Source organism: Scatophagus argus, chromosome 16 (genome assembly GCF_020382885.2).
Source record: "Scatophagus argus isolate fScaArg1 chromosome 16, fScaArg1.pri, whole genome shotgun sequence".
Taxonomy (NCBI): Eukaryota; Metazoa; Chordata; class Actinopteri; family Scatophagidae; genus Scatophagus; species Scatophagus argus.
In genome coordinates, this window is record NC_058508.1 from 10318683 (window position 1) to 10338403 (window position 19721).

The 19721-nt window shown below is 42.1% G+C and overlaps 2 protein-coding genes across 3 annotated transcripts; both read left to right on the forward strand.

Moving 5' to 3' along the window:
• The first annotated feature begins 155 nt into the window (after window positions 1-155).
• LOC124073305 (nucleus accumbens-associated protein 1) lies at window positions 156-13557 on the forward strand. 2 transcript variants are annotated; one of them, XM_046415470.1, is made up of 8 exons: window positions 156-335; window positions 3781-3934; window positions 4574-4840; window positions 5705-6329; window positions 6980-7150; window positions 7988-8093; window positions 8277-8374; window positions 9336-13557. In XM_046415470.1, exons 2-8 carry the CDS (start codon window positions 3809-3811, stop codon window positions 9644-9646), a joined length of 1704 nt encoding a protein of 567 aa, XP_046271426.1. In that variant the 5' UTR covers window positions 156-335; window positions 3781-3808; the 3' UTR covers window positions 9647-13557. The 2 variants fall into 2 exon arrangements, with proteins under 2 accessions (XP_046271426.1, XP_046271427.1); XM_046415471.1 differs by lacking the exon at window positions 156-335 and adding an exon at window positions 346-885.
• Window positions 13558-16798: 3241 nt separating this feature from the next.
• Window positions 16799-18014, forward strand: ier2a (immediate early response 2a). The gene has a single exon (XM_046416340.1). It carries the CDS (start codon window positions 16921-16923, stop codon window positions 17461-17463), a length of 543 nt encoding a protein of 180 aa, XP_046272296.1. The 5' UTR covers window positions 16799-16920; the 3' UTR covers window positions 17464-18014.
• Window positions 18015-19721: the final 1707 nt, after the last annotated feature.

A 19721-nucleotide genomic window follows, 5' to 3' on the forward strand; every position in this document is an offset into this window, starting at 1 on the left:
AGGGAGAGGGTTTCGCCTTGCAGGCTGCTGCTGTGCTGTGCCAATGCGCAAACAGTGTACGCCGTGGGATAGGTCTCCCCAAATCGAGGCTGCGCTCGAAACGATCATGCGACTGAATGACGAGCGCGTCATGCTTGTCTACCTCCTCTTCTGTTCTGTGCGATCAGTGGCTCTGTGTTCCGCAATCCCTTGGGATACTGTATCACCCTCGATGGCTCTGCTATCGGCGTTTCGCTCACACTGAATGGCTGCCTGGAGGAAGGGAAAGTGGGGAGAAAGAGTGCCGTTTCTCCTCCTTTGAACCAACGCTCCGCATCAACTTGCCGCCGAGGGGGGTGAGTGTCTGCCTTTGCGTAAGGCGTCCTGCCGGGGTCGTCTAAGGATCCACCGGCGGCGGCGGCGGTAGGGGAGGAGAGAGGTTCTGTGTCGGTGTTGTTAGGAATGGATTTAGGTTCATGATGATACGGGACAGTTTAAGTTTGGGAAATGGTTGGCACAGTCCTAAACTTTTTTTTAGCAGTATATATTTTAAACAGTGAATTGTATCCTAAGTACAGACATGCTTTTAATTAAACGGTTAATGGTTTCATCTAACTCAAATACAACTCTCAAACATGCGATTATGTGACGGCAGTCAGGTTTTTGGCACGGCAGCTCTTGGATTGTAAAGAATCGTGCCTTGTTGTGCTCCCACCCCCCGCTCCGTGCCGCACTGGTTCCGTCTGGCTCGCCCTCAGCTGCTGCGTGTCCTGGGATGACCTGTTGATGTCGGTAGAATGGAGAATGGCAGGGGGAGCGATTTCCCCCATCACCAAAATATTTAAATAAGCAACATTTGGGTTTGACAACCGGCGCCGCAGCACAGCTACCTCGTCCGCACAGGCAGTAAGTGTCTTCTTTATCTTTTGAGTGGGGACTATCGCGGAAATGCTTGACATTGTGCAGCTGGGCTGAGAGTGCATGAGGTGGATGGTGCGCCGGGGCGAGCCCAAAATATTTAACAGTAGCGTTAGCTTAGCCATTAGCCACCTCAGTAGGCCTGCTGCGGATGGGAGAGGGCATCAGACGTTTCCGCGCTGTCAGTCACACGGGAAAGGGGGACAGGTTACGACCGCTTAGTCCGCTGAAGATGGTCTAAATTGATATACTTTTAATACTATTTGACGGCACGTAGACAGTAACACACCGTTGCCCTCACCGGGGTACCACCAGGTCTCGCTGCCATCCTGTGGAGCCCCCCTCCCGTCGCCTCCCGTCGCTCCCGGCCGGTAGACTGGCATACAATGCAGTCACTCCGGTGTGTTAAGGAGCTCCTTATTTGTGCCTCATTATCGGGCATCCTCTGGCGTTTATAAACGGAGGCACGCTATAGTCGGGGACACTCATGGGGCAAAGCTTCAGGAATACAGGAGTTTGGAAGGGTTTTGGTGTGTTTGCTGCAGGGTCTCCGTATTATGTAAGAATACTAAATCTGGCATGTGAATAAATCTTGATATGATATGAGCAGCACAGCCATGCAGGCATGGACACATGGGAACCAGGAAATGCCCACAGAGGGAATGAATTGTGTGGTACAGAAATCATCAAAGTACCAAAACAAGAGCCCATGCTGTTTTCACTGTAAAACTGGATAAACTGGAAAGTAGTCAGACACTATAAATGTTGAAATATGTTGACAGCTGTCCCATCATAACATGGCATAAGCCCTTTGGACGCTGGCAAAACATTCTTAAGGCTTACTATGAAAAGTCTGTAGTCTTAAGTATGTTGTGAGTATGTTTGACCTACTTTCCTCACCAGGCTGGTTAGTATGAGATCTAAGCCCCGGGGTGACTTTGGGTGAATTTCATTCGTTCACGTTGCTGCGCTCTATATATTTAATGGAATAAGGACCTGAGATGATCCCTCTCATCTCTGCAGGCCTCACTGCCCCTCCTTGGTGCATAAAGACACATACACACACACACACACACACACACACACACACACAGCCACATTCTCTCTCACTGTCAGGACAAACTGTGCAAACACACCCTGCTCTCAGGCCCGTGTTTGTGTGTCTTTATGTGCACGCATGTGTGCTTACTGCGGCTCGCCAAACTGTAAACAAGCAGTATTGTCTAATGTCTGTGTGTGACTCAGTGTGCCTTTTGTGGGTTTGTTTGAGTTTGTGTGTGCGCATCTGTGTTTTAGTATGAGGGAGAGGGAGCTTGAGTGAGACAGAGACAAAGAGAGCATTTCTCTTTACCCTGGAGCTTGGCTAGGTCCCAAATGAAAGGCTTTGGATATGATGGGGCGGCTAACTCCAGTGCTCATCAGTCGTCACTCCAAAGTTGGTTGTATGCCACTCAGGGTGGGCTTCAGTCAGTTTGTTCTCACAGTATGAGAGATTGTCTTTGTTTGGTATGTATCTGTGTGTGTGTGTGTGTGTGTATGTGTGCCTGCGGCATGCATTAAAGCAACACTTTAAAGTGAGAAAGCATCCCTGTGAAAAGTAGCTTTAGGGTATGCATGCACACTTTTGAACTGTGCAGGCCTGTACGCTGTAGACTAGTATTCTACTTTGAGTACAGTATGTTTATTCTCAATATAACTGTCACAATGGCTTATCATTTGATCTGTTTTATCATTACCTGTTACGTTAGTGTGGAGGTTATATAGTGGTTGTGGGTACAGAGGGCATATACTGCTGCTCAAGTTCCCAGTACTGATTCGTAGAATTCTCCACACACTGTTCTTTAGAATTGGCCGATGTAGACAATTTTCAAAACACAAAAGAAAATATCTGGTATAATATCTACAAGGTCTTTACATATCCTGTCACTGAATGTGAAGGTATCTTGCAGAATCAAGCAATAACAGAGGCTGCACACCATCGGTTCATATCAGCAGCAGAGGGGACTTTGGTTCTCTTCAATTTAATATTTGCAAACATAATATCGGAATCTTCAAGTGTGTGCATGGCAGAGGGGTATGATTGTCTTTCACTGTCTAGAGAAGTGAATGGAAACATTGTATGGGCTGTTTAGGTCACACACACTTTGCACTTAGAGTATCAGAACATGACCCAGTTATCTACAGAATAACAGGATTTTATAGCTCATAGAAGACACAAAATAAAAAGGCTTTTACTGAGCCTGCTCCTGGCAATAACAACTGCGAGGCTGAAGTGAGGTGTAGGATTAATGCAGTGAGGATTATCCACGGAAGCTTCAACAAAACTTTGTTTCAAACTTCAACGTCGCGTGAGCCTGCCAGAAGCTATCAGTAGGACTGTGTGAATATATGTATTTGCTTGTCAGCTGGATATGCCAAGGATATAATTCTTTTCTCAGGAATGCTTTTCTCAGGAACAGAGTCATGACAGATTTGTCCTAGCAGTAATAAAAATCAGACTTTCAATATGTTTAGTGTATGTTTGGTATTACAAACATAGGGCAAAAGATTAGTCACAAGTGTTAAATTAATCTATAGTTAATATCTGAATCTCACATAGCCAGTCATCCAGCTCTTCAAACTCACATAGTTCTGGAGACAAGCCTGTAAGTTACAAGATGGAGATCCAGCAAATATCCAGTGTAAAACCAACACTATAGTGAAATCCCTGTTGAGGAGTACTGTGTGTGACACTGCATTTTCTGAGCCCAGGTATAAACATGTTCTCCATGCTGGTAATGGGGTACAATTCTTCATTTTAGCCCATGTTATACACAGAATTCACACAGTGTAACTTTGTCACATGTTTTAATTGTGCCATTTCTCTATTTCTTTCCCACCAAGAAACTTCGGTGGTGTGCGTAGGCGCACCATGGCCCAGACCCTCCAGATGGCGATCCCAAACTTTGGCAACAATGTTTTAGAGTGTCTGAATGAGCAGCGGCTGCAGGGCCTCTACTGCGATGTCTCCGTGGTGGTCAAAGGCCATGCCTTCAAGGTACTGATGAGACAGCAAATTATTATTGTTTACATAGTGGAAATTACGCTTATACTGCTAAGGCTAAATTTAGAGAAGTTAGTGCTCTGGGTGTAAACAATTAGTCATGTGGCTCCATGGCTTTCACAGTGTGCATATGTCATCCCAGTTTCCTGGGAGAGGTAGCAAAATTTTTCCTCTTTTCTTTAAAGGTTTGGTTTGGTTAAACACCTGTTGCAGTCTTTACTCGGAATCACAACTCCACTTCCTTAATGGCATGTTATTTCCCGCTTCTGTTGTCAAGTTAATGGGTTAATGGCTTTTAAACCCCTCCCCCACTTCCAGTGGATGTCTTGGATGTTATTCCTTATTCTCACACAGGCAGATTTTCTCGACCTTCTCTGCCCTGCAATGTCATTCTCAGGTAGCAAAACCTCAGTGACCCTAACATTAAGAGAGATAACACTAATGTAGAATGGGTTTCTTTCCAAGAACATTGGTAAAACTCCAAAGCTGTCTGTCTAAGAATCATTTTATATTACCTCAGGGTTCTTCGGTAGGATGTCAGCAGCAATCTTAAATTTAATATCCGAAATCTAAATATCAGTGTTCCAAAAGCATGGATTACTTATCTGCTTTTCTTATCTACTTTTGTCTTAGGCCCATCGAGCTGTGCTGGCTGCTAGCAGTTCTTATTTCCGGGACCTTTTCAGCAGCAATGGTGCAGGTGGTAGCAGCAATGAGACGAGCCCAACCGTAGTCGAGCTCCCGTCGGCTGTACAGCCCCAGAGCTTCCAGCAGATTTTGGCTTTCTGCTACACAGGCCGCCTCAGCATGACAGTGGGGGACCAGTTTCTCCTCATGTATACTGCTGGCTTCCTGCAGATCCAACAGATCATGGAAAAAGGCACTGAATTCTTCCTTAAGGTAAAACAGAAGTAGTTTTTACTGAAAACTATTATCATGCATTGACTATACTATGAAAAGCAAAAGAGACTGGCTTTTGACCTCTCAACAATCACTGACCAGATTGAAAACATTGAACAAACTGTGAACGTGTATATTTCAGGACTCTTTCAACTAGCATACATGCTTGATTTTAAACATTCCATTCACCCAGACCAAATTAATGTAATCCCATGGCTCAGACTACAGGAGTTTCGGGCTAATTTGTCTCCAGGCCTTTTGTTGCCACATTGATACAACTTATGAACAGTAAATGGCATTTGGTTTGTGTGTTAAATGAGGAAAGCTAAAAAGCTTTCTTTCCTTTTTTTCATTGATTTTGAATCACACCTCCTCCTCAGACCTCGATCCCCACCAACATTCAGCCCAGACTATCTGGTAATGTGAGGGGTTCACAAATCCAGTCATAAACCTCCAGAATGCTCGCAGACTCATCATGGTTGCCCTGATAATATTTGATATTTAGGATTGAACATCTGGATGATTATGGCAGTACTAGTGAGTATATGTAAACGGTCTGTGCTGAGCAGGACCACAATAGCTAGTGAGAGAGGAATCCTGGGCCACGTGAGTGTGTTGCCAGGCAATGATAAACATTGTTGCACTTGAGGTTAACTTAAACTAGCACTCTAGTGTTGACAGATATTAAAACTGACAGTTAAAATGTCACCTCCTGTTCTCGCTGTAGAACAGACAACCCCTGTTGACCGCAACTGCTTTTGGTTTTTGTCACTGCAAAGCATTACTACAGAAAGTTGTTGAAACACTTCAGTCTCCATTTGGTCTGTGTGCTGACAGAAAGTTGATGTATACATTCATTTCTAGGTCTCCTCTCCCAGCTGTGACTCCCAGGGCCTTCATGCTGAGGAGGCACCACCTTCAGAGCCCCAGAGCCCTGTAACACAGACCAGTAACAGTGCAGCACGGCCGACCTCTTGCCTAACGCCGCTCTCTCTGGTATCTCGAGTAAAGACAGAGCAGCCAGCTAGTCAGCCTGAGGCAGCGACTCCTTACTCAGTGGTCTGCACTCCTGTAGCCAAGCGGCTTTGGGAGGGGGGTAGCAGTCGAGATGGAGCTGGGGCAGGGTCAGGGGGAGGGGGGGCCAGGAAGGCAGCTCGTTATTCCCAGGAAGCAGTACGGGGCAGTGCTATTCAGAGTCCCGGAGCCCTCGGACTGGCCATGGGTATGGGTGCCACTGCACCAAGCCTAGCAGGCATGGTGGCCAGTGGTGGGCTTAGCAGTCTCGGCACCAACGGGAGCTCTGCAGCAGGTCTCGGCATCTCAGAGGGCGCCAGCCCGGGGACCCTGAGTACCTATGCTAGTGATTCACCCATCAGCTACCATGATGATGAAGAAGAGGAAGAGGGGACAGATGAAAGTGCTGAAGAGCAATATAGGCAAATCTGCAACATGTATACCATGTACAGCATGCTCAACATGGGAGCTGCAGGTAATGGACATGAGACAGGATGATACATGTAAAAACTGAAATTGCTGTCATGTTTGCCTTCACTCTAGAGAGTTCCTATTTTATTTTAATGGATTTAATAGTAATACGGTGTAGGAGTGAGCGATCTGACCATTTTAGATTATGATCGATCTTGAAGGTGTCCACAGTCTCCTTTTAGAGATAGCAACATTTAATGTCCTCTTACTTCTCTCTACAAACTTCACATAACCTTATTGATGGTCAGATCTGCACTACTTGAACAACAAGATTGCTATGTTGATTGGACTAAGTTCTACATGTAGTTTCTTCCTTTGGTGACTTATTATAAATAATGCAATGTGTGTTACAGCTAGTGGCTAGATGAATGAGGAGCTTGTACCAAAACAGGGATCATCTTTAAAGCAGTATTGTGTATTAATGGTGCAAATGGGGAAATTCTTAGATCATTTCAAGTGTGGCTTTAGTCTTCTGGGCATTTCAAAACTGAGAACAAAGATCGCAATTTAGATAGCACATTGTGATTTTATCTCTTGCTCAGATTTCTCATCCCTGATATGATGGTTGTAGCTGTGATTGTGCTGTGCACTGGTTTCTCTGTTTCTAAAAGTTATGTGGTATTATTCTAAATGTGCAGTGTTATGTTTCTATAGCTGCCGGTGAGCGCGTTGAGGCTCTACCGGACCACACAGAGACACGGGGTCGGATGCGAGGCAGAGACCTTACGTGTCTCCCCGCAGAACTCATTGCACAGATAGGCAACCGCTGTCATCCCAAACTGTATGAGGAGGGAGACCCTGCTGAGAAACTAGAGTTAGTCTCAGGTAAGTGTGTGTGTGTTTACAAGAAAGAGAGAATTGAGTTTTTAAAATGCACAAAATAGTGTTTTACCTAAGACATTTAAACATTTGGAACATATATTTATATTAGAAAAACACATGAACAACAAAATATGCATGCAGCAATATACCAGTGTTAGCTGATCCAAGGGACAGTAGCAATGGTATGTGTACACATATTTAGACAAAGTTGTCCTCAAATCACTGGGCTTGGCATTGGCATGCAGATTATGTGGCAGTCTTGCACTTTTGACTTTGCACTTTTTGAGTGTGTTTATGTCAAGGACAGACTTTGAGAGTATGTTACCTTACAGGCTGAGTTACATACCTTTCTATAAAGTGTGTGCTTGTGACTGAGAGAGAGTGAGAGAGGCATGAATAAAGAAAGAAAGAAAAGTGGGGAATCAGGAAACACACAGCAAGCTAGTATTGTAAGGGAGTATAATAATAAAATAATAATGCAATAAATGTGATGTATTGTGCATGAAATCATAATATTTAAAGGGATACACTTGATCCAAAATGTGACACTGATGCAAATTCAACATAAAAGGTGAAAAACAAAGGAGAAGAAATTTAAGTTGGTCTAAACTGTGACATGTAACGAAAGCACATCCTCCTCTCTCCCCACCTACAGCTGCAATGTCTGATATGAATCAGAGTTTTCACTAGATAAACAAACAGTTCATTCCCGTAAATCAAGTACATGACCGACAAAGTCTGAACAGCAACAGATGAAGCCTGCCATGAAGTGAGACAATAAATGTGTCACAAAAATGGTGATGTTTGGTGGATCATTCATTTGTTTAATAATCTTTGCAGGTACTTCTGTGTATATATCTCGAGCCCAGCTAATGAACTGTCATGTGAGCGCAGGGACCAGACACAAGGTGCTGCTGAGGAGGCTGCTGGCTGCCTTCTTTGACAGGTTTGTTCCATCAGCCTGTTTGTCTGTGTCTATTTCTGCAAGTGTTTGATGTGATGTTAGAAAAAAACTTTGTTTTAATATAGAAATTAAGAGATTTTTTTTATCTGCTGGCATTAAAGCAATGTAATAACTATTTTTGTTTTCCTCTCTTCTGTGCAACTCTTTCTTATTTTGATGTACCAGGAACACTCTGGCCAACAGCTGTGGAACAGGCATCCGCTCGTCCACCAATGACCCGAGCCGCAAACCCCTGGACAACAGAGTCCTGCATGCGGTCAAATGTGAGCATGTACATGATTTTCCGCCTGTGGGCGTTTACCCACAAGCATGCAAACAATTTGCTTGTGATGTTGGATTTAGACGCGGGGGGGGGGGGGGGGTGTACATGCATTCATTTTATTCTTAAATATTTTGTATGTACATATTGCAAAGCACATTGTTGCTGGCTGTTAAATATCTCAGTTCACTTAACTGTGAAACCAGTCACTTTTCAGGCTACTTTTAGATGCATGTGTGAATGAGAGATTATTTGCTACATTGTGCACCCTTATAATTAGCATTAGGTAATAACTCACAGTGACCACTAGATAGCAACATTCATAGTGAAACTGAATGTCAGGCCCTAAAGAAATTACTGTGGTGTGTGAGTGTGTGTACAACCAGGTGAAAGTGTGTTTAGACCTTTACAATAAGGGGAAGCTTTAAACAGACACTATGTGTAGCTACTGTGAAAGCTCAGTGAAGTTGGGTCTTCCGTTGTGAAGATAACATCTTTATTGAAATGAGTAAGGCTGCAGGACAGAGTAAAAGAGTTCAGTGTCTGAACTGCTCCACTTACATTTACAGTTCAGTGTCAGGGCCTGGAGGGCCAGAGAGATCTGCAGTAGTCGTGCAGATATTTAAAATATGAACGGTAAATCATATCAATACTGCAAGTCTTGTAGTGTGACTTCTTATATCCTCCATGCACCTTGTAAGTAGGTGAAGTTGTGCAGGAATCCCAGTGGAAAAAAGCATTTAATAAAGTAAAGAATTAATGAGCACCAAACCTCATAGTGCGCCGTTACTCATTAAGTAATGTGTATTCCACCTGCGAACGTTAAAAACATAATATGTCCCCTGACCACTGTTTTTGTTGTTCAGGTTCATGTCTGCTTCTTTACACCAGTTTCTAGTCTTAGCTGTAGTCCACAGCATGACATGCAGTTAGCCTAATTGTGGTGTTTGCCTTTTCCACGTCAGATTATTGCCAGAACTTTGCCACCAGCTTCAAAGAAAGTGAAATGAACGCCATCGCAGCCGACATGTGCACCAACGCCCGACGCGTGGTCCGTAAGAGCTGGATCCCCAAGCTGAAGCTACTGATGGCTGAGAGCGACGCCTACAATGCTTTCCTTCCTGATGGCGTCAAGATGGAAGACGACACCCTGGGGGCGGATCCGACCTTCGACCCCGCCTCTCTGGAGGCCAGTGCCGGTGCTTGCATGGAGTCAAGTGGCTCTTCAGGTGAATCGCTACCGGGTGCGGGCGGGGATGGAGGACAGTTATTTTGAACATTTTGTCCCAGGGAAAGTTGAAATTTGGTGACACACAAACCAGTATTCCCCAGTTCTGCTTGCCTCCTCACTCTCTGGCCCACGCTGATCTCTCACATCTGACTGTCTATACTACACTGCTAAGGGCAACAGTTGCTGTTTCCCTGATATAACCAGGACATGAAAAACTTAATTTTTTGCTTTATGACTGTACAATGGTTACAGTTAGCTGAGTAAAGGGAGAGAGTAAGAGGATCTTAAGTTTTCTCCAAAATGCTCTCTGCCTCCCCTTGTCTTTTTAAGATGTGTGTAAGCTCATCCACATTTTGCATATTAAACACATTCCCTTAAATACAGATGGGGGTGTGGGGGGGGTTGCCAATGCAGACTGAGGAGGAGGGATGGCTGGATGGATAGGCTAGAAGTAGAGGTGTCGAGTATTTCGAATGTAAGTGTCAGTGGCATTTTTCTCTATGCAAGCCTGACAACTTCCATGTATTCCAGCCTGGGAAAAGGAACTGAATTTGGAATGGATGCGGTAATAAAATGAGTTAACACTACCTGTTCTTCCTCCGCTTGCACCTTCCACTCACCACCCTGCAAGTATTTTTCAACCCACGTCGAGACCGGAGAATCTCACCTGAGTGTTTCACTGTGCAGTGTCTTATAGAAATATATCTCATCTTTCTGACTTTTTAGCATGTTTCTCTGTCTACAAACTGAAAAGTGATCCAGAGAGAAGGGGAAAGATTTTTACTGAGATGATTGTAAAGAAAATTCAAGGGCAACAGGTTGTCAGAGATGGTCATATTTTTAGAAGATAAACTATATTTATAACTACAAGTGCCCATGCCTAAAGTGGTGTGAGCGTAAGAGGGATTGTTTTAAAATCTTGATCTTTGTGTTTTATTGAAAGAGGTCTTGTCAAATAAGGAAAAGTGATATTTTTGCAGAATAAATGAGTATAATTGAACAGTCTTATAATAGGACCCTTAGTCATTTATTTTTATTTTTATTTGAAAGTGCAGAGTGATGGAATGAGCAGTTGAACTGCTAAATTTGAAGCATTTCATCTTCTGTTCACAGGCTTAGAGGGAATAATAAGACTGATTCAGCTGGCTTGACTGTTGTCTATAACCATTGCTTGATAGGTTGTAAACCTACAGCGTTTGCCCCTTTTGATATAGCATTGGCCTGTAATTTTGAAGAAGGCATGCAGAAATAATTGCCATTATCATTACTATTGAAAGGGAAAAAAATGATGACATTGTTGCACCAATGCAAAATTCACAGGAAATAATGGAATATTGGAACGTGCCTTTAATTTTAAATCAATAAGCAGATGTTTGGTGGGTACAGTGATGTGATAAGGAGGCAATATTGCTTTGAATCCAAAAGGTTTTGTGGTACTATTTGTGTGTGTGACACAGTTCTTTGGTAAAGGAGAGTCTGTGTTGCTTGGCTGTGTCTTTTGGTATGTAGTTCATTCATGCTTCTAATGCACCACCTCTTTCGATTTTGCACCTTCCATAAGAGATAATAGTGGAGGTCTCTGCACCTTAACGAGAAGAACCAGTGGTTCATGCACCTTTTGAAACATTGTGTAGCAACTGAACCCCTGTAGGTGAAATTAGCCTTTTTGGTCGCCTGTTTCTTGTTTAGAAGTGGCACAAATTCCTACTTAAAATAATCAAGAAGACTGTTACGTTGCGTTAAATCCCAAGTGTTCTTCCTTTCTGTTGCTGGATGCATCTGATTATGAAATATCAACAACTTGCCTTTTTTTTATGTGACAGTTTATGTTTGCTAGAAGCTTTTTGTATGCATGTTGACCTGTAGATCACAGGCCAGAACAGGGGATTCGTTATTCCTGTTGCAGGTGGTCTGAGTGTAACTTCTTCACCTGATGACTGATTACTTTCTCCTTCTGGAAAGGCATTTCTGGAAAGGTTCTTTTGTGTTTTTCTGAAGACAGGTATGGCATAAAAATGAAATAGGAGTTAATGCTTCTTATTCAAGGCAGTTGAGTCAATCTTATTAAAAAAATAACTAGAGGCATAGAGATAGTGCTGAAACTATTTTCAGTGTTGAGTAAAATTATATAGATGAGTTTAGCTAAATGGTATATGGACAGAACAAAAATGCAGTACCTTGTAAGTATTCCGTTAAGGGTAATGACAACAAAACCTCAGTAAGCTTTGCATTTGACTGTAGATTCTACATGATCACCCTCCCCCACTTACCTCTCCAGTATCTTTGAAGACTGTTGTGCTTCCTGTCCTTCATGCAGCTGGTGTCATGTTTCACCTTCACAGGTTTATTCATGTGTTTCAGAGAGATGCAAAGCAGTGGTTTTACGTTTTGAAATCTGAATTATAGTATGTATGTTTAATTTGCTTTGAGGCATTTACCTGAGCTGAGTTTACATAAGTTTTCCTCCAACCTTTGTTTTTTTAGGTTTTTTTTTTTTTTTTTAAATAATGATAGTTCTTAAGTTGGCCTCTGCAAGGTCTATTTAAATCACCATAATCCATTATATAGTTCATTACATGATGTTATATGGGAAAAGTAATTTCAGATTTGAAATATAGCAAATCTTTATTCAAAATAAATTTACTATAATACCAGATTTCTACATAGCTGCTTTGGGTGTAGAGTTAAAGGACCAAGAGACTCAAAGCACTCAGGTCCAGACACTGGGACCTCTGGATTTAATATGGGAAATTGAATTCTATATCTCATTTAGTGTAATGCCTACTAAATCTGTAAATGTTCCTGCCTAAAGAAATAAAACCTTTGTTGTGATATGCCAATTTACTGTTGATTGTGTCCTTAGCAGAAGTATCAGTGAAACCAGAGTATAATTACCATTGACACTTTTAGAAAAACAGTAAATCTCCAATAAAAAAAAAAAAAAAAATAAAAGATTTCTAAAAGCTTTAAATGTGAGAATCAACAAGGGCTTAAATGAGTTTCTTACAGTTACCATGTTACACAGTGACCTACTGAATGACTGACTCACTTCCTAGAACTGAAATATCACCGGTGAATCTGCACTGTTTCCAAGGAAGACATGACAGTCTGCTTTCACAACACAGCCGCTCAGCCTCAATGTCCACTACACTATTGAGCCAGGCAGAACATCCTGCTTTTGCGCCTTGTGCGCCTAGCCTAGAGACATCGGTTTAAGGTCTGTGTTGCGATCAATTGATCGAGTGAAGTAGAAGTAACTGTGGTATGTGTCAGGGCCAAGTCTAGTAAATGTTCAAAAAAAAAAAAGAGTCCCATTACTTACAACTTACTTGCACAGTCTGTTATGTGCAATAGGTGTATGAGTGCGGTTGTGTTTTATTATGTCTGCGTTTGAGAATAGGAAGCTTTCATGCTTTTTTTTTTTCGGTATGCTCTGAGCAAATTGTAATATCTGTACCTTTCAACGTATGTGTTTACACTTTACACAAAACATGTAGACCTACACACTTGAATGGATAAGGTGTGGCACAGCATGGGGAAACTTTTGTTCACTAAACAGTACATATATAAATATGATTATACACATGTATAGATAAATACTGTATATTATATATAGATGCACACATAGATCTCAGATTGTGCACTCGCAGCATGAGGTATATATTTACCCAGAAAAAAAACGCCTCTTCACAACCTGTGCAGTAATCGGTCTGACCATGTCTTTGCCCCTGCTCCTTGCCCTCTGTAGCCCTGTAGCACCAGTAGACATCCTGTACTGCTCATCCTATTCTTTCTGTGTTCCAAGTGCCAATAACTTTGTGAAAGCCCTGTAACTGTGACCCAACATTATCAAAGGTAATTGCACATTAACAACTGTAAAATAAATACAAATCATAGAGAAAATGTCAAAATGGATTAAATAATGAATATCTTAATAAAAGATTTGTAACAATTTCTCTTTGGCTCCTTTTGTTTTTGTTTTTTTTTAACAGATTGTTTTTAATTCATGTTTGACATTGGAATAAAACATTACATTTTTAGTGATTCATAATTGATTTAGTGAAAGCAGAATTTGATTCAGAAATAGGATTTTGATTTTTGCTAGGAAAAAAAGCGTGAGCGAGACTACAAATGACCACATTATTTCTGATGTTAACTGTGAAAAGATCAGAATATTCAACACGCTGTAATGTTTTGAATGTGGACCCTGCAGGAGATAAACCTTTGCCACTCACTGTTTGTTTGCACAAACAACCTCCATAAAACTTTGCTTCGTCACAAAAGCAGACACCAAATGCTGCGTGGCTAACAGCAGAATTAGAGTATGCTTCTCATTTCCGTCCTTAGTGCACCACCCAGTGTTGAAAGGCTGACAGGACACGGTACAACAGCTCACTGGAAGATCCTTTGTTTTATCACAGTAATAAACCATGTTGTAAACAGGTGAGCAGCTTTTCAGAATGACTTTTTCTGTGTGCTTTCAACCTGCATTAATCTATGTTTTTTATATTAACATCGATCCAATTAACTCAACGTAATGTCAAAAATGTTGCTCATATAGCTACAATTTACTCTAAGGTGCTTTTTAGCCTCTTTCAGGATGTTGTTTTATTTTTACTGCTCGCACATTTAATTTATGGTTGAGTCTGAGTTCAACAGCTGCACAATTAAAAAAAAAACATAAACCCAATGTATAGTGTAGCCAGGAAATCTTTCTTAAGACTTTTGTGGAGATCAAAGCAAAGCTGAGATTAGTGAGATCTAGGGGCCATGTGTCTGTTTGGTTGTTGGGATGTTCTACTGCTCCCTAGTAGTTAAATGTTAATGTCTGTTTATGGCTTGATATCTTGGAAAGGAATGCATAATGTAGTGTTTACATACTTCACTTGATGCACAGACATCTCAGCAATTTGAAAATCTTTTCCAAGGATACAGAAGAGGCAAAATCCTGATGTTGATTCCATCTGGAGAATTCAGGTTTTTTTTTTTAATTAATTAATTAATTCAAGTGGGTTCCTTCCGACAGAAGGACAATACCTGAAGTATGTCAAATATATGCAGGATACACAATAGATACCTGATTAATAAAATAATTAACTAATACCAGCCCAAAAGATGTTAAAAACAAAGAAAGGGTAAAAGTGAAGAGTATTACAATACTCTCAGGCTGTGAATCAGAGCTACAGGCAAGTGTTGTAGTTTACTATTGTAGCTCTTTACTGGGCTCCTGTCTCCACTATTTTACTTCAATTCCCCAATGTAACCACAGGAGGGCACCCTTCAATCAAATGCTGGATGAATGTCGCTGCAGAGCTCAAAAGTGAACCACAAATTTCCTTCTACCTCTCTAGTTCGACATATCTTGAGTTTAAAAATATTGGAAGGAGGTTAGGAAGAAATGTTTGTATCCCTTTTAGGATTACTTATCACTACGACAAATCCTGACACAGTATCTTTAAGAGAGGCCACTAATCAGCTAAAGCCAAGATGATGAGATATAAGATGGTTGTGAATTATTTGTCATTGTCAACAGAGGAATTCCATTTGGCTTTTTTTGATACTTCCATTAACATGGTGTCTGTTGATTTTGATGTGTTCATACCACATAGACAAGAATATTTTTCAGGCAGTTAAACCAAGTTTAAAAAATTCAAAGATCAGCCTGTCATCCTCTGCACCTTGTGTTTTGCTGAACTGCGGCCACATCAGAAACAATCACCTGCATTCCACAAATTCCTCTGAAAGAACATCTGTAAAACACTTCAGACTCCTGCTTGAGCATAAAGTGTTTAATTTAAACTATTGTATATCCACCATATTCAGTTCAAGCCATAAATTAAATATATAAGTTCTATGTAGTTTCTGAATGTGATACATCTAGGAATAGATTCCATTGTCCAAATATGGGCTGAAGGAAGCAGTAAGCCCTGACGCAATCCTCACTGCTGTTACTTTAAATGGCTTCAGGAAACAAGGGCTCCCACAGGCGTCATGGGTTTTCCTCTGCATGTGCCACAGAAGCAGGATGTGCTTAATATGGGCATCTGTCTGTTAACCTCCACCCCCGTTTCTTTTTTCCTTCAAAAGGAAGCAACACATTGGGGGGATGGGTGAGACTGGAGCTCAGGCACTGTGATGAGGTTTTCTTGACTGTTCCAGATAAGCAGAGCAGTGACATGGTCTTCATCCCGAGTGTGAGAAAGACTAAACTTAGACACAGATATCTTTCAAGGATTAGACTTTTACTTCTGTAGGTTTTGCTTATCAGACAAATACATTATGATCACTCTGAAATTTGTTGATGGCTCTAAAATCTTTCCATAAACGTTTGAAATAACCTGACATGAATTTTCACTGAGTGGATTAACTGAAAGCCTGCCTGATAAATATTACTTCCCTCGTTATACTGAGCAGAGAGAGAGCAGTGCTCTTCACATGATGTTTTAATGACACAACGGACACAACAAGATTTGTTTGCATGTTAGCAAGACTGGACTGGAAAACTGAAAGGTAGGGGGTGGTGGTGGTGGGGACAGCTAGTCCAAAGTCCAAACTGTGCATGTGCTATACTATTTATGTAACATGTGCAGTAAAATACCTAGAAATGAATTTTAAAGGCAGGCTGAATTTATTTTCTAGACATAATAGGTCGATACAATGTAGCTAAATAAATACTAGATCAGTTATATGTTGCCATGGTTCTTTGGTAAGGTCAAAAATGTTATAATCTGCAGAGTGTCCTGGGTGGTATTTAGTCTCCATTCAATGTTTTTTTAAAAAAACAAAACAAAAACAAAAAACAATCAACTTGTTTTTCTCCACTTGATATACACAATTGTGTAAACAAGACAACATTGGAGCTGTTGTGATGTAAATTTTCATAGAATCGTCCTATTTCCTGTCTTAGCTGTAGAGTAATCTTCCAAATTGTTACAGTTCTAAAAACGATTTATTGTTACTATTTTTACTTATTTGTCATGAATAGGTGGTGACATCACCAGACAGGTAATACTGTTGTACGCTGTTTGCTTTGTATTGCAAGCCTATTGACACTTTGATAGCAGCAGATCAAAATAGCAGCAGCTGCCTAACCAGTTGTCGCAGGGCTGTTGGGGATCGCAGAACTGGTATGCGGCCGGTGGGCGGGGCTCTCTCATATGACGCTAACTGAGTGCGTGACGTCAACGAGGTGATAAGTATTTGTCCTGCCCGGTCGGAATGTGTAGTGTCTGTGTGTGAAGTCAGAGGGGACGGAGTGAATCCACAAACATTAGCCTGTGGTTGTTTTGTCCTGGTATAGTTTCAAAACAAGCTGAGACATGGAGGTCAGCGCTGAGGCTAAGAGGATCATGGTCGTGGCTTTAGGGAAACTGTACAGCTCCCGCACCCAGCGAGGGGGTCTCCGTCTCCATAGGAGCCTGCTCCTGACTCTGGTGATGAAATCCGCCCGGGACATTTACCACGCGGCCCAGGCGACGGCAGAATGTGTTGGATCAGGATCTGAGCACCAGCAATCCACGACCGAAACTAAAATGATCACAGAGCCCAGTGACGCTCATCTGGAGCACCAGGGTCCCGCTTCGCCAAGCACCGGAAAACCTCGGACTTTACCCCGAGAGGAGGTCGCAGAAAACAAGGAGAATCTGTGTCTTACCGGCACGACGCAACTCTCGAGAAAAAGACGGGGCAAAGCGGCCGTGGAGCCGGACTTCCTGCCATGCAAGAGAGCAAAACTCGAGCAGGGAAACTTCCCTCGACATCTGATTGTGAATTCCGTTTTGTCGGACTATGTGAACTGCAGCAGTGAACTGGGAGCACCCCCAACCCCCATGCCACTACAGAGAGCCATTGCAGTGTGTTGATTGCGCTGATTACAGGCAGTAAACGCAGACCGGGAGCCTGAAGGCGCCTCACAGCAGGCCCGTCCCAGGATCGTTTTGGGACGAACACCGGGGATGGTGCGTTCCAAAGGTCCCGAGCAGGATTCTGAACAAGCAGGGGCATGTTAACAGGAATCACGGAAGCAGCCCTGCCGGTGACTTTTGGCCTAATTATTGGCCTCAGCTCACAGTAAGGACTGGCTTGAGCTGGCCAAAGGCTGAACTAAAGGATTCAGTTCATCTGGATGGGGCCTTGAACTACTTTTATGAACATTTCCACACGTCTATTAAGGAAGCAGTCTGTTGATCAAATGTATGTTTGTGTACTGTGTGCTGACAGAAGCTGAGAAATGTGTAGAGGAATTCAAGTGTAAGAAATACAATGACTACAACTACCTCAGTATTTATTAAAACATTTTTGTACTCGATATGGAGTGATGTGTTGTTTATAACAGATGTGTTGTAGTGAGGAAGGGAGGTAGATGTGTAATACTTTAGTCATGATATTAAAAACAAGAAGTACTGGTGTTGTATTGGCTGTAGAATTGTTTGTGGCGCAAGAAAGTGAGTGTGAAAGAGCTATGTGGGTGTGTGACAGGAAACTGGTTTGGATGTGAAGAACTTTGCCTCCTTCCCCCCACACTGATTTGCAGAACAAAAAGCAGGAACAATTCAGCATATTGCCACCCCCCACTCCAATGGTGTAAAAGCCACCGACTGGCCACACACTGGGAGCAATCTGGGTTCACTGGCTCAAGTGTTTTACTGTGGCACGAATACTGTAATGACAATGCTCATTAATTCTGGTCCAGCAAACAGGGTGTGGAAGGTTAGATTAAAATAAAGTTTGTGATGTGAAGCTAATAAATGACAGCGTATTAAGTAATTCTTTACAACAACTTGAGTAAAGGGCATACGGTTTTTCAGGGAGAGATGGGGTTCACAGAGAACACCATTACTACTTTTACTTTGAGTAAAGTTGAATCTCAAACCACAGTATCAGAGCTCACGATCACCAGTTAGTCTGTACTGAATCATTAACGACTGAAGTTGTTTTTAAAATACTTATATTAGTAATCAGTATAACATAAAATAAAGCTTTTATTTAGTGAGCAGGTTGTAAGTTGGTGGGGCAGCAGGGAGTCACCAGTGTGAGAGGGGGAGGGGGTTAACCCAGGAAAACAGAAGAAAGAATGTGGGGGGAAGTGCCTGTGTGAGCCCCATGAGGCCCCGGCTGTGCTGCTTATTCTTCCGGCTGAAACCAGAGCACCCTGTCTGTGTACACAGAGCTGGTGAGGGCAGCCGGAACCGTCTGGACATGCCTGTGAAAGTACACGCGTCATACACGTTATACAAACACACATACACACATCCTTCACATGTAAGTGTAATCAGATCACTCAAATACTTTCATTATTCTTTTTTTCCACCCCCTGAATTAATGCATGAATTAATATGCTGACAGGTCCATGTCCTCTGTATGACTAAGCAAAAGATGTCCTTTTCTGGAAGGTCAAATCTGTTAGAATTCCAGGATCACAGAAACATAACAAAGAAGACCTGTAATGCATTTAACTCAAAACTGCACATATTAATATTTCACAATGGCAATGACTCAAACAGTATCCTAAAATGTGTCGCTCATAATGTCTGGCTCACAGAGGACTGTCTGCCAATTCTGCAGTTCAAAACAAGGTCTGCAGTGTATTTTTAGCATCTTACAACTCACTCACTGTTTTCCTTTTACAGCCTTCAAGTGTACTGCTCAGTCTTACCACTCATCAAGCCCATTTTCAGATAGTGGGCTGCTGTTTTCAGCCTAAACATTCCCGAAAAACCTACTGAATGCCACTTGTCCAGTATCAAACAGCAGACAGACAAAGCTGGCAACTAGTTTGTGAACACAGTGGATCATTTCACAGCTATGGGAGTCGATATTTCTGTCAGAAGCTGGCAAAACAGAACTTAAAAGATAGTGAACATTGGAGTTACACATTCCAGGTGGACAGAAACATGATTTGAAATGAGTGATAAAGTTGCCATGTCTCTGCTGGACGTGTAGTTAGCTGTTTGTTAATACATACACGACTTTAAAAGGTGATAATATGTTAAGTTTACAGACTCTCCTACTGCCCCCAAGTGGCCAAAAAAGCAAATCAATGCAGCTTTAATTTTCAAGTCCAGTAATGTAAAAAACCACAGCAGTGCACCAGAAAAGACAGAGAAATCTGACATGGATG

Bases quoted from the DNA above. Each gene is read 5' to 3' on its own strand.
- LOC124073305 (XM_046415470.1), top strand. From the start codon at position 3,809: ATGGCCCAGACCCTCCAGATGGCGATCCCAAACTTTGGCAACAATGTT. The intron at 7,151-7,987 runs GTAAGTGTGTGT...TAATCTTTGCAG, and splicing joins GAAACTAGAGTTAGTCTCAG to GTACTTCTGTGTATATATCT. The intron at 8,375-9,335 runs GTGAGCATGTAC...TTTCCACGTCAG, and splicing joins AGTCCTGCATGCGGTCAAAT to ATTATTGCCAGAACTTTGCC.
- ier2a (XM_046416340.1), top strand. From the start codon at position 16,921: ATGGAGGTCAGCGCTGAGGCTAAGAGGATCATGGTCGTGGCTTTAGGG.